Raw genomic sequence first — 10,169 nt, forward strand, 5'->3', positions numbered from 1 at the left:
AAAAAACCAAATTTACGCCATCCCCCAAATCTGATCTCCTCCCAGTGCCACTATCTCTGTGAATATCACTGTCCATCCCAGAACAAGCCACAAAACAACCAAGCATCTCTGACACCTCCATTTCCTTTACCTTCTGTATCTAATCCATCTCCAAGTCCCACTGCTTTATCCCCCAAATAGCCTTGAAGCTGGTCCACTTCTGTCTGTCTCCAAGAGCACAACCTAGCCAAGCCCTTCACGCATTCACTCACCGGAGGCCTACTCTGACTAGGCACTGGGGAAATGGGGACAAATGAAACAGACAACCCAGCATAAGGGAGTTTACAATCGAGAGGAAGACACAAATAGTAAACAGGTACCACCATGCAGTGCTAAGCACTCAGAGGAAAATAAAGCACGGCGAGGGGATCAAGGACATGGGGGATGGAGGCTGTGTCTTACATGAGCTGTGTGACCCGGGAGTGGGACATGTGGGATCTGGCCATGAGCCAGAAGAACACTCCAGGAGAGGAAAAGCAAGTACAGAAGCCCTGAGGCGGACCCTGCTTGGCCCGTGGCACAAGTGCAAGGCAGCCAGGCTGAGCAGAGTCCTCGAATGAAGGGCAGAGTGCAAGGAGGGGAAGGGGTAGCCAGGGCCAGACCATGCAGGCCTCTGAGGCCACTCTGGATTGTGCTCTAGGTGACGGAAGCCACCAGAGGTTGTGAGCAAGGGAGTAAGGCGGCCTGATTTGCCTTTTAGATATGTTCATGTGCCACACAATGATGTCAGTCAACGACGGACCGCATAGGTCCCGTAAGAACAGTAGCATAGAGCCCAGGCGTGTAGTAGGCTACACGGTCTAGGTTTGTGTAAGTGACCTCCATGATGTGTGCACAATGACAAAATCAGCTAATGACACGTCTGAGAATGTACCCCTGTCGTTAAGCATGCGTGACTGTAGGTCATTCTGGCAGCTACAGGGAGAACAGATGTCAGTGGCAGGACGGGAGGTGCAGGGGCATGTGGGGGTCTTTGCTGGGGAGGGCAGGGGGCAAGGACAGACTAACTCACACATATTAGACTGGGCTACGGAGCACGTGGGCTCCACTTTCACCTCGTGAGAAATTCACTCTCTCAAACCACCGCACCTACTGCCATAGACTGCGACCCCGACAGCACTTCCCTGCAGGAGCGCCAGCAAGTCCTGGGAGTGGAAGGCGGCCCGAGCGACCCTCAGCTGACCACCCTGCACAGTTCAGTCCGCTTGACTCGGTTTCTCGCATAAAGACAGCAAAGGAAGAGAAAAAGACAAGGAAAGAGACAAGCACGGTTTCACTGGAGGTAACGGTTTACCCAGATCATCTCTGGATTTCTGAATTTCAGATTTCGAGAATATTTCCACATTTGGGTGTAAACCCAACTCACGAGACGCACAAGTTGGTTTACTCACATCATTCTTATCCTAACTCTTCCAGAAAAGCATGGCCTCCGTGAGTATACTCGGGGCTCATTTCTTAAGCGAGACTCAGATGAGACACACACCCTTCGGGCCAGCGCCTCTCACCTCTCAACTCGAACATCCGCACTCAGGGGGGACACAACTGTCTTTCCGGTTTGTTTTGTTTTTCCTACTTGTGAACAGTTTTGAAGGGAAGAAAATTTTTTAAAGAACATTTGGAGGCATCCAGAGGTGGGAGGAGTCCTCTGGGGGAGTGCGCGCTTTCCTGTCCCTGGCTGTTCAAAGGGAAGGCTTCGGCTCTGCTCTAGAGTTAACAATCGGGGGTGCGTCCAGGAGCGTCCAGGTCCTTCACCCGTGCCCGCAGGGAAGTGCTGCCTTCCCCGGGGGAGCCGTTCTGAGGCCACTTTAGTCCAGGCCGATGGAGACTCGTCAGGGGTGCAGGAAAGACACAGCCACACGCCCACACTCCCAGATGTCCCGTCTGCTCTCATCTTGAGGGCACAGAGGAGGTTCACCCATTGAGAGGAACACGCACTGGCCGGCTTGGACGCCCTGACCCCTTCAGACATCCACCCACAGTTTGCCTTCAGGGGCGTCTTGGCAAACCCGAGCAGGGGCTAACTGAGGACGGCGACCCTGTCGCCAGGTGGCCCCAGCACCTCCCTGGACAGCTTTGGCCTCCAGCCAGACCGTCTATTCTGTTTAAGCCAACAACACCCACTTCACTCAGGACGGGAGACTCACTCATGGATGAGAGGCTCCCGGGGAGGGGAGAGGGTCCTTTCTTCTCTGCCCCTGAGCTTTCAGGCCAGACTCGCCCACCCTAAAAGCAGGACTGACACCCCTCCCAACTCGCAGCTGTTCCCTGCTGCCTGCACTCTCTGCTTACTTTGGGGTAGCGTCCGCCATCTTCCACAAAATTAGTGTATTTCTCCTAAATGAGAGTTGAAAAGATAGAAAGATAGACAAGTGTGGTTCCCACATCAAAAACCTCAACTTACAGCGGGAGGAGATCTCCCCCTGGCGTGGGGCTGGGGCATTGAGGCAGCCTGGCCCGCAGCTCCTCTGCTGGGGCCGCGAGGTAAGGGCGGTGGACTGACTGTCTGGACCTGTCCCAGCCTCAGACATGTCCCCCCATGTCGCGCCAATGGGCTCCGCGCTGGCCGCAGGCTGACCTTGGCAGAATGTAACCCTGGGGCTGCGGCTCCTCCCAGCTCCTCAGGGCTTGCCTGGCTCTCAGGCACAGACCAGACCCTGTGATGGGGCTCCCCGGGCCCAGTGGGATCTGGTCCCTGCTCCTCTCCTGCTGACTCTTCTCTGCTCTCCCCGCTCCCATCTGCACACGCTGGCTTCCTTTCTCTGGACTCGCACACAGGCCCTTTCCGATGCCTGGAACACTCCACATCCTGGGTTCCAGCCTTTCATCAGGAAGCCTTTGCCAGCACCGCCCCATCCTATTCCACGCGGTCACTGCACTGCGTCTCTTTCCTTCCAGGTCCTGATGGGACCCTGTCATTCCACACCCTCGTGTGCACTCAGTTCAGGAGGCTGTCTCCCCACCTGACTGGGCTCCACCAGGGCAGGTCCTGCATCTTTCTGCCAGTGCCCAGCACGGAACTCACTCTCTGCTTATCACAGGACAGGAGCACAGCGGCAGGGCTGGAACCTGACTCCTCCAGGGCCCAAGCCTCCCCAGTTCAACAGCTCTCCATCCCCAACTTCCAAGACAGCCGCCTCTCCCGTTTCTCTCCTCCGATGACCTTCTCAGGCTCAGCCACACACTCTTCTTTAACCCACCTCATAAAAGTTGAGGTTTCCTGGGACTCCGTCCTCTGCCCTGTCCCCTCTCCTGGTCATCGCAAGGCATCTTCAATGCCACCTTTACACCATGGCTTCCTGACCTCCCTTTCGAGTTCCAGCACCCCACACCTCATACGAGCGTCCACCGGCGATCTCTACTCAAGGGTTCCACTCACACCTCAGATGAACCCATCCCACGCCGAACTCATCCTGCACCCTCAAAGGGCCCCTCCTCTTCCCTCGTGAACCCCACTGCACGTGCCTTCATCCGGGCCCCAGTAACGTCTTGCCTACATTATGCATTAACCTCTGGAAGGTTCCCACTCCTAATTTTGCCTCACTTTAAATCTAAGCCCACCAACGCTTCTAAAGTGACCATTCTTATTAAATTCAAACTACACAAGGACTTCATGAATATGTGCTCTGCGAGAAATCCAAACATTATGTTAGATAAAGTGCCCTCTCCTCACGCTCATTCTCGGTCCCGTTCCAAATGGAGCCAGCTAAGGGGTGCCCCCCAGCCCTGCTCTCTGCCCTTACACACGCATTTTATGTTAGACAAACACCCACGCAGTTTTCTTTACACACATACAGTGAAGCATCTTAGCAGTGTTGCGCAGCCTGCTTTGGTCCTTCCCGCACCCTGGGCTCGGGCCACCTCATTGCGCCCTCCCCCTGACTGTGGCGCTGTTCGCCACAGAGACATGCCACGGCTTCTTTAGCTATGCCTTTAGTGAAGAACGTCTGTGCTGTGTCTGATTCAGACCAACCTTTCCAAAATATCAAGGACCGTAACGTTCTTTTGCTTAAAATCCTTTAATTGTCTCCAGTCATCCAGGGGACATTCACATCTCGAGAAGTGCACCAAAGCAAGTTACAGCGCGGCCCCCCGAGCTCTCTAACACCCCTCCTCTTGCGCCTCCTCTGTCCCACATACACTGAGCTTCAGGCAGAATGACCGACCCGCAGCTCCATAACTGCACCACATTTTTGCACGAAGATGTGGAAACGTAGCCCCCTTCTGACACAACAGGAGAGAGGAGGAAAGAGACGGAGATTCATTTGTGAAGCAATCACCAGAGAAAAAGAGGAAGCTCGTGTGGGGGCCTGCGCATCCCCTTCGGCACTTCTTGGGGACTGAGCCCCGGAGAACATTCCTGCCCCACGCCGTCCGCCTGCCAACCGGCCTGCTGCCTGCAGCCATTCCCGGGCACCTGAGCTGCCCACTCGCCGCCCACTCACCTGCGGAGCAGCCTCCAGAACTTTCTCTCTCCACCTTCCAGGGATCTTCTCCTCGCTGCAACAGGGAGATCACTTTGGGTTTGGAAAATGGGAGTCCTGCTCACAGACAAAAAAAAAAAAGACTTGGTTTTGTTTCCACACAAAGCGGTAGCCCAGATCTGAGCGGAAAACTCAGGGGATGGGGCAAAGGGCTCCTGTGGGGTGCTCCAGCTGTGCCCCCACAATGCGAGGGGTGTGCTTGGGACAATGCAAGGGACTCCCAGGACATGACGATGTAATAACTAGTTGTATGTGAGGGAACCGTGGTAAACATGCAGCTTTCATTAGGAGGGTACCACTGGCTTTCTGTATCAGATGGAAGATGTTAGGTGCACAGACTGAATTAAAATTTGTAAAAAGCTATGTATCAAGGTATTCTATTCAAAACAGCTTGGTTAAAACGAGAAAACACTGTCTGACTCCCTTTCAAAGATGGCAGTCTTAAGCAAACTACAGCTCATAGGACAAATCTAGGCCACTATCTGTTTACATACGGCCCTTGAGAAAAGAATGGTTAAAAAAAGAAGAAATGGAATATGTTACAGAGACTGTATGTGGCCTGCAAAGCCTAAAATATTTACTACCTGGCCCTTCACAAAAAAGGGGGGCTGATCCCCGCAAAAGTCAAGCAGGAAAGGCAAGTGGTAGGTCCAGAGGTTGAACAAAGCCCTCTGCTGAGAGCTGTGCAGACAAACCCCAAGTACAGTCGCTGTGGGAAATGATGCCTGAACCGCGAAGACACTCCTAATGTGCACTTATACAGAGAGAAGTGGCTGATTACCCGCACCACCTCCTCCATTCCCATACCCGGGGCAGCTCCATGCCTATGAGGGGAATATATTTTTAATACTTATTTGTGGAGATCCTGTAAGGACAATCGCACAGCAAAACTCAGTGCAAGTTTATTAGATGATCCACAGCTTTCATCTAGGGGAAGTGGGTGCTACGTTATTCTGATTTATGAATTGGGGAGGCAAGCAGAAGGTCAATGAAGAGGGCAGAGGGCAGCTCTCTGCTGAGAGATGAGCAAATCACAGAACAATCAGAGTAGGAAAACGCAGCCTGAACTACGAGGGACTTCTAACGTGCAGCTGTGCAGACTGCCCCATGCATGGGGTATTCCACGCCCATAAGGGGAGAAAAAGGTTTCATATTTATTCATGGAGACCCAATCTGTACAAGCCTGAGGCAAAGCTCAGCTAAAGTTTCTGATGACCCACGATTTTTAACAGAGAAGCAGGTTATCCCAATTTCTGAATTCCTTCTCTACAGGGACGATTTCCTTACCCAATGAGACCAGGTTACTGTAGTTCTCCAGCATCACATCCTGGTACAAGCTCCTCTGAGAAGGACCCAGCTTTCTCCACTCATCCCGCGTAAAGAGCACAGCCACATCCTCAAACGTCACCGACACCTATAATGACAAGCCATCCCATCTCACCCAGGACCACCCATCACACACTGAGGAAGGTGGCGTGGGGAGGCAGACGGCCTACCATGAAATGCTGCTCCTATTATTCCAGGTTCTGAAGGTTCCAGATCATCTGTTTAGTGAACAGTCGACCAATGACAAATGTATACTGAGCGTCAGGAAGCATGAACCAGGCTCTGTGTCAACCACAATAAGAGATGTGCGGAGGAACGAAGGCCATCAGTGGGAGTGTCCATTAGAATAATGGTTCTGATGGTGCTTCAATAATACATATTAAAGGCTATAAACGGTTTTAAACTAATATTTGTTAGCTCACCAATTACTATATTTGGATTATAACAGTGCACAAAAATGCACACACAGGACATTTATCGTGGGGTTAGTGATAGCAAAAAAACCGAAAACCTAAATAATCGCTGATGAGACTAGGTTAAATAACTTAAGGGACTACGTGTGTGCTCACGGAAGCCTGAGGACAGCAGCAACGAAAGACTGAAACAGCTCCCTTTACTGAACGCTTTCTATGGGTCAGGTACTGTTCTTGGAGTTTTATGTTAATCTGCAATATAATCTTCACTTAAAATTCACAACAACCCTAAGAAGAAGGTACTATTCTTGTCCCCATTTTACACAAGAGAAAACAAAGTCACAGAGAGGATAAGAAATTTGTCTAAAGTCGCACAGCTGGTCAGCAGTAGAACTGGGACTCGGATCCGGGGAGGTCCCAGTCTCCACTCTGAATCACTCTGCAAAGCGGCCTCTCGAAACCTCCCAAAGAGAGTCAACGAACAAACAAGACGATCCATTCAAGGGACTTAACCCCATGTCTGGCTCATTTTAAAGGTTCAGACGTCAGCTGTCATCAAATCAATATAAAATGCTGGGAAATCATTAAAATTGACAGTACTAAGTCAACATTTGTTGACTTAAAAATATAGCCACGATATTAAATACGAAAGGAAGGTTACAGATCAGTGTGTATAGCTTGCTCCCATTTTTGAAAATAACTATATATGTACGTAGAAAATGATGTTGAGGGATGCATAACAAATGACAGTGATTACCTCCAGATGGTGGGGTTAAGGGCAATTTTACTTTCTTTTGTATACACGAAAAACATATACCCACAAATACACGCACATAGACACAACTATATATACACACACATAAACGCATCTACGCAAATACATATATACACGTGCACACGTATACAGATACATATAGGTGCAAATTTTATTCTCTAAAATTTTTACGATGATCACGCAATATTTTTATGGTAAGAAGAAGCATTAAATTACTTGCATATTGGGGAGGAATGCAAGAAATGACCTTTGCTCTCAAAGAATTTACAATCCAAGTGGCAGGCAAGAGAAGTGCAGGAAATGACTTGAACAATGAAAGAGAAAGACGTAGCTGGACAGGACCATATACCATCTCCCAGTTCAGTCTTCATTTGAGATAGAAACACAGGGTCCAGGGCAGTCAAGACCCGGGTCACATGCTCTCCTAGTGGCAGAGGCAGGACAGTAATTAAAGGTTCCTTTTAACCCAGCACTCGGTATAGTCTGTCTCTGGTCTGAAAGGTCCTGTCACTGAGTGTTACACACGAGTCCACGCGGTCCTACCACACGGGCAGCAGGCAAGGTTGGGGAGGATGCTGTCGGGGATCCAGTCACACGCAGGGATGGAGAAGATTCTGGGCAAGAGAGCAAGCTGGCTCAGCTGGCATGGAAAGGAAAGCCTTAGAAAAGACCAGCCCAGACAGGCAGTGGCAGGCTCATGCCTCAGGAGACAAATCCCACCGCACTCTCCCCAAAAGCTGCCCACAGTGCAGAAGAGCTCGGGCACCACAGGGCTGGGTCTGCCCTGCTTCTGAAAGGTGCACCGGAGGCATGGCCGGACCATACCCCAAGCCTGAACCTGGAGGCCAGACACCCTGAGCCTGAATTCAGGTTAATTTCTTTGAGCCTCAGTTTCCCCATATGTAAAATGAGGCTAATAACTGTTATGAGAGCGAGAACAAAGGTGATGCCCTGGGGACATATCTCAGCTACACTCACTTCCTGTCACAGGAGGATCAGTAAAGAAAGGAGGAGGATTTTCTGGGTCCTAGAAACACTGCAGAGCAGCTTCTGGCTATCAACGTTAACAGTATTACTACTGGAATAATATGACTCCGCTACCACAAACGCCACACACGAACATCTACCATCTGCCCGGCCCCATCTAACACTCTCAAGAACTAACTCACTGATGCTCTCCCAACCCTATGAGGTAGGCACTGCTCTTACTCCCATTTGACAGGTGAGGAAACTGAGGCACGGAGAGGTGGAGTTACATGTCCAAAGCCCACAAACGGCAACAGAGGAGATGGGTTCACACCCCGCCGCCTGTCTCTGAGCCCCACCTCCTCACCACTGTGCACACGGCCTCTCTACCACCCGGACCCCACGTACCTCCCTGCCGCTGCCCGAGGGGCTTCTCTCTGCCTGGGAGTCCAGAGACCTCTCCCACTGGGTCCCCTCCCACCCGGCTCCGCTTTGTTCACGGGGGGCCCTTCCCATCCCCATCCCCAACCCCACAACACGAAGATGGAGACGGCAGGTCGAGAAGGCTTTTCGCGAGAGTGGGAGAGCAAGGCACGCGATCCACAAAGTTAAGAGGCAGAAAAAACGGAAAACTATGGGCTGGAGACGCCTGGGGAGTGGAGACGCCTGGGGAAGGTGTCAGGAGGATTCGCTGGGGAGCAAAGAAAAAGAAAAGAAAAGCATTCTTGCCGAGGGCAGGGAAGGGGGTACGAGGGCAAGACAGGGAGGCGGGAGAAGAGTTCTGCCAAGAGCACATGTCCCCGGGTGACAGAAGACACACGGCATCTTAGCCGTCGAGTTAGCGATCACACAGCGACTCGAGGTTAATGAGCAAAGGGCTGTCTATTAGGAAAAGAGAGTCTAGACGCGGATTCGGGAGAGGAGGCAAGCACGCCCTACAGGACCCCCCGTGCACCAGGCGGACCGACTCCTCCAAGGGCAAAAGGCTGGGGCTCGGAACGCTGGCGCGGGCTGGGCAGGCCCGACACGCACGGCTGTCGCCACGGCCCGGGGCGCAGTGAGCTCACCTGAGGCCTCGCTCCCCTCCGTGCAGCAGCCATGTCCGCCGGCGGCGCTCTTCCCGGAGGACGGGCGGAGGCTCCCGAAGGCGGATCTGAGGGAAGAAAGAGGGGCCAGGAGGAAGCCCCTTCCGCTGCCCGCGCCTCTGAGCCAGCAGCGCCGCGGTCCTCGCGCCTCGGAACGACCCCGCGTGCCGCGGAGCGGGAAGTCGGCGGAGCCGGGGCGGGCAGCACTGGTGCGGCCCCACCTCTTCCCCGGCTCAGGGAGCCAGGACCGGGACCCCGGCAGCAGCGCCTCGCAGTGGGCCGGGCCGTCTACACCGGCGGCCCCGCAGCGCGGCCGGCACTGCCAGCACCCCGCCTCCGGAGCAAGACCGAGGGCACACGCCGGCGCGGGGGCACCGCGCTCCGGACCTCACGCCGTCCCGCGCACAACTCGTCTCCGCGCCGCCCGCGCCCTCCGGCAAGGAGTCAGACCCCGGATTCCGAGAACCCGGCTCCGGAAAGGGTCGCAGCCCCGAGCACCGAGCCCCGAGCCCCGGGCCGTCCGCCCGCGTCCGCCGCCCTCCGCCGCTCACCTCGCCCAGGCTCGGCGCTTCCGGGGCCCGTGCCTCCCCGGCCACGCTCCGCCGCGGGGGCTCCGGGACCGCCCGGCCGACAGCAGCCTCGGGTCGGGATTCCCCCCGGGCGACGCCTGCGGGACCTCGGGCCCCGGAGGCGCTCGCTCCCGCGGCAAACGACGGGCGCCCCGCGCAGGGCCCGGAGGGGCGGGGCAAGGGCGAGTGAGGGCCGGCCGGCCGCCAACTCCTCTGGGAAGTGTAGTCCACGAGAGGACCGGGGATTCTGGGGAGTGTAGTTCCCCGCGTGGCCTGCGCGGCGCGGCCCGGTTTAGCGGGTCTCGTGCCTGACTCCCGCTTCCGGGCTGGCGGGCGCGTTCTGTGCGCTGCTGCGGGCGCGCTTCCTGGCTCCTCGAGAAGGAAACGGAAGGGTGTCGTGGGAGCGCGTCTGCGGAAGTGGTAGGCAGGCGGGTGGGCGGCCGCCGGGAACGAGCCTGTTTCCACTTCAGTCGTTCAGCAGGCGTGCTGAGTGCCCGCCGCGTGCCGAGCGACGT

At 54.5% G+C, this 10,169-nt stretch overlaps 1 protein-coding gene across 5 annotated transcripts in view; it reads right to left on the minus strand.

The window, feature by feature from the left end:
- The window catches only part of LOC106843714 (zinc finger protein ZFP2), a 100,692-nt gene extending 90,914 nt beyond the window's left edge, over positions 1 to 9,778 (minus strand). Inside the window, exons 1-5 of one of the 5 annotated variants that reach the window (XM_070516922.1) lie at positions 9,637 to 9,778; positions 9,068 to 9,153; positions 6,017 to 6,128; positions 5,808 to 5,934; positions 4,482 to 4,577 (exon numbers count right to left, since the gene is read on the minus strand). In XM_070516922.1, the coding sequence (XP_070373023.1) occupies positions 4,482 to 4,577; positions 5,808 to 5,934; positions 6,017 to 6,019 (226 nt within the window). In that variant the 5' untranslated portion in view covers positions 6,020 to 6,128; positions 9,068 to 9,153; positions 9,637 to 9,778. Of the gene's footprint in view, positions 1 to 4,481; positions 4,578 to 5,807; positions 5,935 to 6,016; positions 6,129 to 9,067; positions 9,204 to 9,636 lie in introns of those variants that run through there. The other 4 variants (XM_044777560.2, XM_070516921.1, XM_070516954.1 and 1 more) reach the window with 4 other exon arrangements.
- Between the last annotated feature and the right edge of the window lie 391 nt (positions 9,779 to 10,169).

Source organism: Equus asinus, chromosome 9, assembly GCF_041296235.1.
Source record: "Equus asinus isolate D_3611 breed Donkey chromosome 9, EquAss-T2T_v2, whole genome shotgun sequence".
In the NCBI taxonomy this organism is placed as follows: Eukaryota; Metazoa; Chordata; class Mammalia; order Perissodactyla; family Equidae; genus Equus; species Equus asinus.